This window comes from Paracoccidioides brasiliensis, assembly GCF_000150735.1.
Source record: "Paracoccidioides brasiliensis Pb18 unplaced genomic scaffold supercont2.6, whole genome shotgun sequence".
Classification (NCBI taxonomy): domain Eukaryota; kingdom Fungi; phylum Ascomycota; class Eurotiomycetes; order Onygenales; family Ajellomycetaceae; genus Paracoccidioides; species Paracoccidioides brasiliensis.
The window spans coordinates 1,808,184-1,821,778 of record NW_011371363.1 but is presented as its reverse complement, the minus strand read 5'-3'; the positions used below and the strand labels follow the sequence as shown (position 1 = coordinate 1,821,778).

Sequence of the window (13,595 nt, the reverse complement as noted above, 5' to 3'; positions counted from 1 at the left end):
TTCTTTTTCTTTTCCTTTCTCGTACTTTGACTCTATGACTGCGTTGTATGTTTTCTTTCCCTCCCCTCTCCAATTTATTGATTGTGTTCACGACAGTTCTTTATGGATGGGTTATGGCGTTATCATTGATTTTAAATTTAGCTAGAGGATGTTCATGAGTGATTGGGGAAAAGTGTCTGATGGGTGGAGTTGAAGAGGAATTTACCCATCTTTGTGCGAAGTATACTTTAGGGTATTTAGCATTAGTTATCCAAATAATCATACGCTTTTTAATTCACTCACCTGTTCTTGAGAATGAGGAATACAGGGTTCTATAAATAATGTTGTATATGGCTAACATCAAGAAAAATAATACCTAGAATCAAGACACCTCGTTTGTATCTATTGATGTTACACGTTAACTCAAAACCTCTCTCCTGGGAATATTCTATATGCCGTTTTATGGAAATTAAAAAATTCAAATAGAACGGAATATGAACGGTTATATTTTGCCACCTAACCCTCCGACTCTTATAACGCTTCCTAACCAGCCCCAGCAGATGATTCCATGGATATAGAGAGACAAGTAGATAGCCTACTTCTTCCTCTTCATTTGCTTCTTCTTCCCTCCACCACCAGCACTCGCTCCACCCGCACTAGACCCCTTCCCGCCAGAACTCGCGCTCGCCCTCGCATCCCCGGCCACAGGAACATACGCAGGAGCATCTACCATCTCCTCATCCGCCTTCGTCGTTTCTACGGTCTCAATAACCGGCGCGCCGCTTGCCAATTTGCCCAAGCCAGCTATCAACCGGCCGATTTCTGCAGCTTTGTTCGTGCGGTATTTTAGACAGATGCCGCTGGTGGGGTGGAAGGTTTTCAAAGTTAGGGTTGCTGGTGCTGGTGCTGGTGCCGGTGTTGGTGCGGAAGTAGGATCTAATGTAGCTGAAGGCGTAGGTGTTGCTGTTGTTGGGGATTTTGATTTCGCGGTGGATTGGGACTTTTTGGAGGCGGGATAGGTGTATTTTGTTGTTATTCGGGTCTGATAGGCGTTGTGTTAGTGATATCAATCATCGGACATGCAAAAGGGCCGCTGTGGGTAGAAGGAAAGGAAGGGTGTTGGAAAGGTCTAGGCTTGTGTGCAACACTACATACCGTATCTGGGTATGCTTCCAGCAGGAGCGCTGATTGTTCCAGATATTCTTGAGAGGTTGATAGGTAAGGCATTGTGGCTACAGCTCTTGAAAATTGATGTGCTCTCGCTCTTGGTGTTCGATCCGCTCCTCTCGTCCACTTTGCTTCCTCTGACGTTCTTATCTTGCTCTGGTTTCCTCCTATTTCGAGTGAAGATATCAGATCTTCTTTTTCCAATATTTATGATGTAGGTCGAGGAATCATTTCAAACAGCTACCATGGCGAGATATTGAAGCCGGACACAAAATGCACGGGTTGTGGCTTTTTCGGAGATTTCGGGTGGTGTTGAAAAGCTGGGAAATATATGGGTCGCTATAATGAGACGAAGTCAGTCACTGGATTCAGGTGGATACCCGAATTTCTATTACTTCAATTTCTTGCTCGAGGTTACGGAGTGGAGAGATGTGATGACGTACAGTGAATTGCTTGCTGGAGGTTGAACGGAGAGAGTGGATGAAGTTGTGGGGGAGAAAGTCATCCATGGATTGAGAATGAGCCTCAGGCAACCTTGACGATAGCGAGAGTCATAAAGCACTGCTTTGGATTTCTTTAGGGTTAAATATTTATATTTACCGACAAGTATATCTAAGCTATCTTTAATTGATTTAACTCCGTATATTTCCCCCCGCCATAAGGCCATTAAGAAGTACATGTACCAGCTAAGTATGAAGTTCCAAAATACCTATGCATCCCGGACATGCCTAATCACTGGCGGATTGTTATCGCCCCACAAATAACGTATCTATCGTGAAAGACTCTAACAGAAAAAAAAAAGGACTCTAGACTCTATTCGAAATGATAGGGGAAGGAAAACAAAACAGAAGAAGGCGAGTCATAAGCTTCAGCCACAAGCAAGAACCTCTCCTGGTACAGATGCAAGAGTAAAGCATTGTATAGTGCCATAGATGCCTCATAAAAGTTATCTAAAAAAACCAAACATATTAGTCCACCTTGTAATGCAATCCAAAACTGAAAACCATATCGATATGAAAAAGGAAAAGGGAAAAGGAAAAGAAATAAAAGAAAAAAAAAAGGGCATGGGTTAGGGACGACAGAATTAAACACGTACACTATCCTTGAATGTGTACACGGCTCGTGCACACATTGTCCATCTTTCACACAAATTATTTCATCAACCTGTAGGCCGGAGAACGACAAAGAAAAGCTAAGAAGAACAAAAGGAATCACACATCAATGTTGCAGGAAACCCACACCCTGACGCAATTCAACTTTTGATCCCAGTTCTTCATCCGCATCGCACGGAAATTGGTTCTGACGGCGAGAGCAACTAAAATCCTCCGCATAATCATCATCTAATAATAATAATCACCACCACCACCACCATGACTGCAGTCGGGTGTACGGATGCCGCCCATTCAGCTCACACGAGTCTACTGGCCGCATTCTCGTCCACGCCTGAACGCGGCAAACTGCCCGTTATTCCAAAACATGCAGCTCTGATCTTCTTCCACCCAATGCGGTTCTGTCATCTGCACTGGTCTCCGATTTTGCCCAACGGTGAGATTGTGTTCATGGTAGGGATGGCATTTATTGTAACGCCTTTTCAGGCGCAGAGATGGCTGTGAACTATACTCAGAGAGGATACTGTGCCGGGAGAGGGGTTGGATTGGGAGTGGGATTACTCATGTGAGATGGGCTAGGCGATAACAGGACGGTGGGGGGAACGAAAATATGGACGTCTCTGTGGCCGCTGAGATAGAGCCCTTCGGGATGTGGCTCCGCTGTGGTTTATCATTTTGTGACCTTGGAAGATTTACTGGGCGAGGTGCTGCGGGTGCGCAGCGAAAGGCTCGAGAGAAGGTTGTCCAGGCTTGAGTTCTCTGTCCTAATGACGGTGTTTCGCCATGATAGGATGCGCTCGGAGGGGGTTTTGTGAACGGAGTCTTTCCCGAAGGAGGAGGCGATGCTGTGGCGGGTTGAGACAGAGCTAGTTCGACCTAGGATTTTTCGAGAGAAGGAAGAAGCCCAGTTCTCGCTGCGTGGTTTGTTGTATCCACAATCTTGCCTAAAGGCTTTGATTGTACCGTTACAGTCGGCAGTGATGATTATGTTTCCGCAAGGGTGAGCAAATTTCGACGCATGGGTCAGAGACTCCTCTGGTATTTCATTAAGTGGAAATGTTGACGTTCTGGCAGTGGAGGGAATAGGGTCTCTCCGAGGGCTTCCAGAGTCTGTATTTAGTTTGGATGACATAGATGCGGTTTCGCTACCCGGTGCAGCGGCAGGAGGGTTGCAAATATCGTAGAGAAGATCGCCAGAGGTTGCAAGCAACTGTTTGGTTTTAACCGGCGCCATAACTGCAGTCGTGACGACAGAAGAATGTGGCTCGAAAATCTCAACAGCGCGTTTCTCTGGGTCCTTCTCAGGCGAATTGATAGGCCATATATACGCCTTTCTATCCTCACTCCCACAAATAACAAACTGGCCATCGCTGCTGAATGTGGCCCGAATCTGACTAGAGGTGTTCTCGTTTCCTCGAAACTTGGCCTCCAGTGTGCGATCCCTGAAATTATAGAGACGGATTCGCGAGTCATTACTCGTGACAAGAAGTTTTACTGCGCCATTGGGATCATCCGGCGGTTGGATGATCGTCCCAATGCCGGTGATCTTACTGCCCTTGGAATTCCGTCCACGCGCTGATTTTAAATGGATTTGAGACTGTATTTTCAGGCCATCCGTATCATAGATAAGGTAAACGCCATTGAGACAGCCGGCAATGGAGTGTTTTCCATCTGGGGTAAAAGCTACAGAAGTGATCATGTCAGGGAGGGTAGCAATAAACGCTACACTCTTGTCCGGGATGCTCCATAACCTCAGCTTCGTATCCAAAGAGCCAGCGAGGAAGAAGCGGTCGTCTTGGGGATGAAACTGAACGGAGGTGACAAAGTCGTTGTGGTTAAAGCAACACAAGCACTCTTCTCTCGTTATATGCCACAATCGGACTGTCTTATCCATTGACGAGGACAGGAGGAAATTATTCTTCATGGTCCTCGATTAGCACTTCCTCGATACATAAGGGCCAATTTTTGCACCTTTACAGAGTAACATACCTTACTCCAGCTCAAATCCACAATGCTCCCGGTGTGTCCTTCGTATTCACGCACAGGTTGGGACTTAAATACAGGGGCCCTGAGTCGTATGAATGGCTTATCGTCCTGGGCCTCTTCTTCGATCTCATGCGCTTTGCGATCCTCCCGCGATGCAATGACAGCCCAAACCCTAACTTTTCTATCCTGGCCGGCTGCAGCCAGAAACTTGCCATCCTGGGAAAACTCAAGCGTCCAGATAGCCTTTCCGGTCGACGACGTATCCTCTGAACTAGTTGGACTAGAGGGATGCTCTCTGTCATCGTGAAGCTTACTAGTAGCCGATGAAGCTGTACCGCAGAGCTCTTGAGCAAGAAACAGGCGATCAAAGATTTTGTCCTTCTTGTAATGCGAACGAACTTTGATATACTTCGGTGGCGGAGGACATCGAGGGATATATCCTATCGGTTGAGCGAATACTTCAGCGTCCATACCGGTGGCACGAATCTCGCCCGTTTCAGAGTCATCGTCTTTCCACTCGGGGAAAGAGGTTTTCTTCTTGCCGCCGATTATACGGCCTAGAAAAGAAACTCCCTTTCTAATCCATTACGATAAGGAGAGAAAACAATACTGTTAGCGACTCTTGGAAAATGGGTGCTTATAAGCTATTTCAGGTAGCCATGGAACAGCAAATTTCATCCATATTTTCCACTCAAGCAAGGAGAAACACTGGATCCTGTTTTCTTGCGAAGGGAGAGTTTAGAACTTACTTCTTATCTTTTGAGGTTTTCTGGGAGAAGTTTGTTTCTCGTAATATTTCAGGCACCAATTCTTTCTGGATAGTAAATGTTCGCTGCGATTCTGATCCACCAGGCTCCGTATCGGCTTTTGCAGGAGGGCGAAATCTGGGGGGCGCAGGCTTCTCCGTATTTGTACGTTGCAGGATATGCTTGTGAATGGCAAGTGATAACGCAAATAATCAGCATGACAATCCTCCCGTTAACAGCTCGGGTAGCTTATGGTTGCATTTAAAGCGGGGAGAACGAAGGATGAGGAGAATCAGGCAGAAGAATAAAAAAGAGGACAGATTGCTAGGGTAGATAGACGAGGAGTGATGGCGAGTATTGTCGCTCCTTTGGTGGGGAGAACATATGATATATCATGTGCAGAACAATCAACAGAAACATACCTGAGAAAGCGGGTCGATTGGGGTTTGAGGTCGCAACTGGCGATTGCTTGTACTCGTGCCCGCAGAGAGTTTCAGTTGTAACTGAGACACTGAGGGTGAGGTAGCTATAGACCGCGGCTTAGAGATGGAAGTGTTAGATGCATGACTGTTCACTGGCAGGGCCTTGCGGTCGCCGATGTTGTTGTAGTTGTTATCGTTACTCTCTTCATCTTTACTATTAGCGGCGGCATTAGGTGTACTGATCCGAGGGTTGGTCTGTGGTTCTGGACGATGCAGCAGGGGACCGTTGTCATTAGCAGCAGCAGCAGCAGCAGCAGCAGAAAGTTTTCCTGCAAGCCCCGCAAGTTGTATCAGCATCCGGCATGGGTTTTGGGATCATAGTCAACGTGGTAGCAGTCGCGAATTAAAGATTGCATATCAGGGAGGATGAGCCAGCGCATAACTGAACAACCTGGGGGAAAAAAAGGTTTACAGCTGGCCCGCAACGTGAAAAAATAGAGAGTCAAGTAACAATTTTTAATGCGAGGGCGGGCCGAATGGCAACGTAACAAAAAGCCTCTCTCTTACCGTCGGGAGAAGGTCCTCCTCCACCGAAAGCAGGTCTGCGCAGACTGCCACTCCGGTCCATTTTATTCATTTTACGAGCTGTGATGACAGCAAGTTAGGGATCGTCAGGGCACGCGAAAGGTATCCATCCACCACGTCCGGGGTGGGCTATCGGAAGAAGGGGCATTGAAACGCGAGAGGGGAAACGGACAGGTAGAAACCGCTCTCATGATAGATAGTGCAGTAGCTGGTTCAATCAGTCCATGCCGACTTACTCGTTTGGCTTCATTCCGCTGTGGTTGATTCTGGAAGTGCTGGTGGTGGTGGTGGTGTCGGAGGAGGCGGCGGCGGTGATGCTTCTGGCGGAATATTTTTTTAGTGGAGGAGGATCAATTGTACCTGTGGGCAGATGACATTTAGCCAGACAAGACAAAGGTCCAACAATGCAAGGGATGGCTGACTGATGAGAGGCGGCAAGATGGCATTTCTAATAAGGTCCGTAGTTGCGGAGTCTCTGATGATGGGTTGGTGTTTGGGTTGGATTGGGTCATGTAAATTATGGCTAACTAATTATATCTAATCAAACATTTATATCCACGGTCTACGTTGCCTGCTTGCAATAAATGCTGATGTAAGAAATACCTGCCTAGGGATTTATATTTGAAGAAGTGGAGGAGACATGAACATTATAACAAAATTAAGCACTTCTCTGGAGCACGGATTGCTATAGTTGCATCGCGTCACTGCGTCATGGACATAGCGGCAGATCGGGCAAACTCCTGAGGGATGCCAGGGTGTGTCCGGGGAAGGGCTTCGTTAACTACTTTTTAAGCGTGTAGTTTTGTCGTCATCACCGCAGATTAGCTAGTTTCGTTAGTAGTTAAACTGGTCTGTTAACAGCAATAGTTGGAGATTTGACCTCTTCCTGGCGGTCTCATCAGATGAAATTTTACATCTTAACAAGTCGTCGCCACTCTGCTCATCATAGTTCATCATCAGCACATTTGGGCAGTTAATCTTCCTATCCCGCACTCAAGACTAGGGGTAAATTCCATCCCATCAATGGATGATGGAAAGGCATTCTTTGACTGTCAAAATAGGATTGCTCATCCTCATCATGAATATTCTACCATCTGACAACCTCGATTTATCCGTTCCAAAAAAAAAAAAAAAAGAAAGAAAAGAAAACGGCGAACCAAGCCACTCTGATACGTATGTGTCTGTATTATTACTCGAGGTGCTGTGAGCAGAAGCCCATCTTTTTGCAGACCATTTTATAGATGTCTGGCTGGTTGGTTGATCGAGAGATCCACACTGGGGAATATCCGTTCGGGGAGTTATCGGATAGTTAACTAACTTGCTTAACAAGTTAGTTACTCTGTTCATCAAACATATCAACCAAGTTTTGCTCTCAATTCTCAATCTTTTGATCTTGTATTCCTACTTTTACTTTCTTAATTTGTCTATCATTGGGCAATATGGATTACTCTAGGACTGCATGTTGAACATGCTTGGTATCAACAAGAAAGTTGGTGCTGAACTTCCAGGGCTCCTTTGGGGCAATGGACTCGGGACCAACCATGATTGCACAGTTTCTCCTGTTCCCCTGTCTGAGGTCGCAACCAGAATACCCTGCCGGCTTACGAACTGCAACTAGCGCCCTCTGAAGAAAGAGCTTGCTGGTTGATAGCTGAAGGGGCCAAAATCTCTCCTGATCAATTGACAAGTATGGATGCTGATCTTGGAACAAAAAGCATTCTCTCATTAACAGCACGTCGCCCTCTCTGAGAAATAGAAGATCCTCATTCCCAGAAATAACCAGGGATGGATGCTATGATTGCCACGGCATTGCGGTATCTACCGAGAATCCCGTGGTGATTCCCTTTGTCAAGATACCTTTGCGCGATCAACGCCCCAAGATGGGGTCTGGGGAGTCGATATGACAGAAAACACTCAGACGGGGAGAAAGCGGGGAAATCTCATAGAACGGTGCAACTTAGTTAGCGCAAGACAACAATCACCCCAAAGCCCAGGCATCGAAAACGTGCATCCATCGAACTGTGGACATGGCACCGGTGTGTCCCAACGGGCCGCATAACGTAAGCACGTCATATAACTAACTACATGGGAAACACGGTCTTGCAAGCAGCAAAAGGATTGGCAAATAAGCACTGGATTCCCACTGACCTAAATATGTTGCTACTCCGTTGAGGAGGCATTATGAGCTCGGCTTCCAATTTTGGCTTGGCGATTCTCGGGATGTCAAGGGGTTCAGCATTCCGGTGGTGGACCTCGCACAAAGCGGTAGATCAATGACGAATAAGGATAAAACGATGCTGAGATCTCTCTGTCAATTGATTTTTGATTCTGGTTTCGTAGTCGGTTTTCCCCCTTCCAGACCTATTCAGTCGACTTTCGGTGGTCAATATGGCTCTTATCAAGATTAGTCTGTTAGGGCTTTCGCTGGGTTTAACTGTCTATGCCTCATTCTCTGCCAATTTGAGTATGCCATTTTCATATTTATATTATATACCTGTACCCTTTCATCTCTATTCAGCCTCTTCAGCATCCTGGAGTTTGTTTTCCTTTGGGATATAAGCTAATGCCAATTGCCAGACTACCGCTCTCCATCCCACAACCATCCCGATCTTGGAATTGCCATCAACAAGGTGCAGAAGCGGAATGTTCACACCTCCCCATTCAAACCAGAGCAGCTATATTTCACCCATAATGTGGCATCTGGGGACCCATACCCGGACTCCGTGATCCTCTGGACTCGCATCTCCCCCACAACGGAGAGCAGCGACTCCAACGTGACGGTCAGCGGCACCGCGCCGCTGTATGACCATGACAATGAGAAATATGTTTCCGTGTCTACTGCGCCCGTCTGTGTGAAGTATAAGGTCGCTATGGATCAGAAGATGAAGAGAGTGGTTACTGGCGGAGAAGTTTGGACTTCATCTGATGTTGACTACACGGTGAAGGTATGCCAAATTTGTGCACATATATGTTTATATATTTAATATTAACTGGTTTCCGCGATCCCAAGCTGACCTGTGTGTGATGTAGGTTGAAGCAACTGGTCTGAGGCCGTACACGACGTACTACTATCAATTTACTGTCTGCGACTCTAAAAACTCTTCTCCTGTGGGACGTACCAAAACCACCCCCAGAAGGCGGGACAAAGTGAAAAAGGATATTGGCCTTGCTGTCTTCTCTTGTTCAAACTATCGTGAGTTCGCCTACCGAATTGTCGTTTGTAACTTTGACGTTTGGCTGACTGGTAATGACAGCTCAGGGATTCTTCAATGCTTACGGAAATTCTGCTCGTAAGGATAATGTAGACTACGTTCTTCATCTTGGTGATTATATCTATGAGTACAAAGAGGGTAAGTACTCTGCTCCTCGAAGCCCCAACTTGTATTATTCTGAGGCTAATAATGTGTTTCTGAATGTAAGGCGGCTACGGATGGGGCTGGTCCATGAACCGCATTCCGCAGCCGCCGGATCGCGATATCAAAACTCTGTACGGCTGTCTAGTTAATGCGCATGTATCGTTTCTTCTCTAATAAATTCTACAGACTTGACTATCGTAAGAGATACGCCAGCTACCGCACCGACGCTGATCTAGTTTACTCGCACCAACACTTCCCGTGGATCACTGTTTGGGATGACCATGGTAAGTCCTATCTCTTCTCACTCTTGTAATAATACCTAACGCGTTCCAAGTAGAGGTGGAGGATAATGTGTGGAAGGCCGGCTCGTCCACTATGAACAATACAGAAGACTCATTCATCAAAGCGGGTGGAATTTCCATTGATCAAGTCAAAGCGAATGCGGTCCGTGTCCACTTCGAGTGGATGCCAATCCGCCAGGTCGATATGGACGACACCCTCCGTATCTGGCGCAATTTTGAGATTGGAGATCTATTCAGCCTTATCATGCTCGACACTCGTGTCTATGACCGCTCCATTACCGACCTGTCCTGGAATAAACACTACCTCGATCTAATCCGTGATGAGCAGTCCCGCTCCCTCATGGGTCCCCGTCAAGAGACCTGGTTCTACCGCCAGCTCATCGAGTCTGCCAAGCGGAACACTAAATGGAGAATCGTAGGCCAGCAGCTTCTCATCTCCGACATCTTCTATGGCAAGAATGAACAAAAGCTGTACAACGCAGATGCCTGGGACGGGTACCGCGCCAACAAAAACCGTACCCTCTCCACCATCCTTGACCACAAGATCAAGAACACTATCTTCCTTGCAGGCGATACCCACGCCGCCTATGTCTCTGATCTCGTATACACCGGCCACGGCAAGTATGACCCCAAATCTGGATCAGGAGCAATCGGCGTCGAACTCGGGGGCACAGGGGTCACCTCCCCGGGTCCTGTTGGCCAAAATGGTACCTTCGACCGAGGAGCAGAGGAGTCTCAGCGGTTTGTCGAGAACAACACTCCCTTGCAATGGCAAGATTCGTACTATCGTGGCTACTATGAGCTCAGCATTAACTACGATCGCGTCCATGCGAACTTCTTCGGTGTCCCTGATATCCGCACGCGGAATGGAAAGGAGATCAAGCTTGCGACCTTTGAGATTCTGGATGGTAAGAATAAGCTGACGAGAAATGAGAAGGGGGAGCCGGTGGTTGGGAAGGCAGTTGGGGGAGCGTTGAAGAACGGTAAAGTTTACCCTGATGCTGCGGTGCTTGTGGATACTATGAAGGGCAAGAAATAGGAGGGTTTGTGGTTGAGATAGCTTGTTGTAAAATTTTGTATTTTTGGAATGTACTAGCTATGTATGGAGAGATGTGAAGGCTGTAGCTTTTCTACATAGGCCATAAGCCAAATTTTCCTGTCATACATATGATTTTCCTTCTTCGCGGGTGTATATGCCCGAATTCTCTTGGGGGAGTTTTGAATCTATGAAACAATGTATAGGTGGGTTCGTGTTAAGCAAATTATTTCAAGGCGATTTTCATGGCGACAAAGGATTATACGTTAGTTATTTGAGAGATTGGCATTCCATACATTACCCGCAACTCCTATTTCCCCCCAAACTCAGCGTTCCGTTGGTTGACGGAGCCACCCCTAGCCCTAAATCGGAGATATCAAACCTACGCTCAGGCAGATCGGGATCGTCGATGGTGCGTTTACAAAAGCGTAGGGCCCCCCAATATTACTCGGGTTCACGCCGATTTTGAGATACGGAGTAGAGTGATATTTAATTCTGAGTGCTTGCATTTGGGCTGGCTCTTCTCGACGCGAAATATCCCTACGTTGAGATTACTCGTGGCCACATACAGTGTTAATAAAACTCCAACGTCGCGGACTGACACCTAGTGATGACGAGGCAAACAATACTTTAACTACAAACCTCCTAATTCAACAGATACCACAGCAATCTCTTGGTGAACAGGCATGTCCCAGGCCAGGTAATGATCATCAACCGTCCTTCCGCGTCCATGATAACTCTAAACCTTTAGCGTTCCTTTGGTCTGAGTTCTCATTCATCAAGCGAGGTGGCTTCCCATATTATTGGCGTCGTGTTTTAGGCTTGGAGATGCCAATCATATGGACTCCTCGACCAACATTTGCTGTGGCTGGCCCAGAAACGGCGAAAATGTGGCCAGGGTGGAGATATCAACTGTGCGTGCTTCTTTGCCTTGCAGACGAAAAATGGCGGACGTACATTGGCCGATATTGGTCATTGTGGCTATGGTTTGGCGATGAGACCAGCCTCTAACCTCTTTCAAGGATGAGGCTCGAGTGGCTGCAAAAGAATCTTGAAAAGCCATCATCTATGGCATGTTAAGGTTTCGACCGGCAGGCTGCCAGTACCCGTGTGCTGGTGCTGTTTGGCTGCCTGGCTGGGTCTGATTATATATTCGCGATTCTCCAGCTCCCGTTTTCTCGTTCTAACGGGAAAATATACCGAGCCTCCATATCGCTGCCTTGCATGTATGTCAAGAAATACAGACACGTACAAATACATGGAATCAGTGTAAATCAATATGTCTTCGGAACCCTCCATTCAACAATCCCTCCTCGATACGATCGAGCGTTCCTTTTACCAGGAATCACCTGCGGAATCAAGGGAACAGACAGCTGACCATCACCAACATGAGAAACATCGAGGAATGAGCTCGTCAGATACTGCCTACCACCCAGTGTCAATAAACCTCGACACGCTGGGAGGAACAGATATCCCACCACTGCAACCACGACAACGACAGCTTCCCCAGAACTTTGAGATGCCCGGACGCCCCGCGAACGGATTGGTGTTTCTACTCCATTGGGGCTGTGTGATCCTCACAGTCGCAGCTACAGTTCTGTTCGGGGTCTGGGCTCCCCTGAGCTACGAGGCGACAAAGGAGGCAAATAAAGACAATGATCAAACACTGCGAGCGCTTGTGAGATCTGCCCAATCGGCCAATGAGATGGCGACAAGTGCACTCTCTTCTGCGTCGCGACATCTAGCTATGGCAACTGCACAGGCGAGCGCCATTAGCAATTTGCAGTCGCAGTTGGCTGCTATGGGACAGATAGCTATGTTGCAGTATTGCGATGGACAGACTAGAGGGGTGGGTAGAACTCTCTGTACGAATGAACGACGTGCTTAAATTCTAAGCTCGATCATTCTTATTTTTCGTCGCTGGTCGCAACTTTCCAACTTACACATGTAATATTAACTAGGACTTCGTCGCGTGTTCATCCTTTTTGAACTCCATCAATCTCACCAGCCTGGTCTCCCAGATTGTCACGCCACCAACCGCGATACCAACCCCTACATCAACCGGTAACGGCCGTTCGTCACCCACCCGTAACCCTTCAGACACCAACAGCCGCTCACGAGGTCTCTCCCTTTCTATCGGCTCTATTCTCGGGATCATTTTTGGCGGCACCGCCGCCGTAGGAATCGTCATGGGATTCATAGTCTGGCGGTATCAGCGGAGAAGATTGGTGGATTCACGGCGATTTCATTGAAAAGCGCATTCGGGAGATGCAATGTGTACCTTTTCTCTTTTCTTTTTCTTTTCTATTTTTTTTTTTTTTTTTTTTTTTCATGCGGGAACGCAACTCTAGAGTGAGAGCGGGATTGAATGTTAGGATAGTAAGGTAAGGACCACCTTTCTATTTTCCCTATTACCGAGAGCATTTGGAGTAATTGCTGATCATTGGGCTTTTCGATAATAAGACGTGGCATGCGTGCATAGTCATGCTATAAGTTCAATCAGCTAGGTGTCTTTTGACAATAAATCCTATCGCGATACGAGTGGGGGCGGGCAGTCTTCTAAGGTTGTCTCGTGAAATTTGAGGACTTTGAAATCCCGATATGTAACTTCCATGGAACCGTTCTCGCATGCCAGGTACCCATTTACTGGAGACATGGAGCAGCAAAGGCTTTGGGTTTGTTGGCGTTATGATGGAAAACTACGAGACCTGGCATAACACCTCAAAAAATCCATCAAACCATCAACCACTAAACACCTAAATCTATACCATGTGAAGTGGATTGGTGAAAATTTCAGTCGCATTTGGACGTGGTCCACAGGCGCATGACGACCAGTAGGGTGAGATGGTACACGCGGAATGGAAATGGATTACAGGAAGAAATGTTGAGAGATGAAAGCTTCGCTGG

General features: G+C 47.0%; 4 protein-coding genes across 4 annotated transcripts; 2 read left to right on the top strand and 2 right to left on the bottom strand.

Annotated features, from left to right (window-relative positions):
- Nucleotides 1-574: 574 nt before the first annotated feature.
- Nucleotides 575-1,206, bottom strand: PADG_05642 (uncharacterized protein; the record flags this gene model as incomplete). The annotated part of the gene is made up of 2 exons (XM_010762530.1): nucleotides 575-1,021; nucleotides 1,135-1,206. 2 exons carry the CDS (start codon nucleotides 1,204-1,206, stop codon nucleotides 575-577), a joined length of 519 nt encoding a protein of 172 aa, XP_010760832.1.
- A 1,719-nt stretch (nucleotides 1,207-2,925) lies between these two features.
- Nucleotides 2,926-5,766, bottom strand: PADG_05641 (uncharacterized protein; the record flags this gene model as incomplete). Its single annotated transcript, XM_010762529.1, has 4 exons — nucleotides 2,926-4,173; nucleotides 4,245-4,818; nucleotides 4,991-5,169; nucleotides 5,410-5,766. 4 exons carry the CDS (start codon nucleotides 5,764-5,766, stop codon nucleotides 2,926-2,928), a joined length of 2,358 nt encoding a protein of 785 aa, XP_010760831.1.
- Nucleotides 5,767-8,382: 2,616 nt separating this feature from the next.
- Nucleotides 8,383-10,691, top strand: PADG_05640 (uncharacterized protein; the record flags this gene model as incomplete). Its single annotated transcript, XM_010762528.1, has 7 exons — nucleotides 8,383-8,458; nucleotides 8,572-8,939; nucleotides 9,025-9,187; nucleotides 9,249-9,344; nucleotides 9,415-9,481; nucleotides 9,537-9,634; nucleotides 9,685-10,691. The coding sequence occupies 7 exons, from the start codon at nucleotides 8,383-8,385 to the stop codon at nucleotides 10,689-10,691; spliced, it is 1,875 nt and encodes a 624-aa protein (XP_010760830.1).
- A 1,276-nt stretch (nucleotides 10,692-11,967) lies between these two features.
- Nucleotides 11,968-12,940, top strand: PADG_05638 (uncharacterized protein; the record flags this gene model as incomplete). Its single annotated transcript, XM_010762527.1, has 2 exons — nucleotides 11,968-12,537; nucleotides 12,650-12,940. 2 exons carry the CDS (start codon nucleotides 11,968-11,970, stop codon nucleotides 12,938-12,940), a joined length of 861 nt encoding a protein of 286 aa, XP_010760829.1.
- Nucleotides 12,941-13,595: the final 655 nt, after the last annotated feature.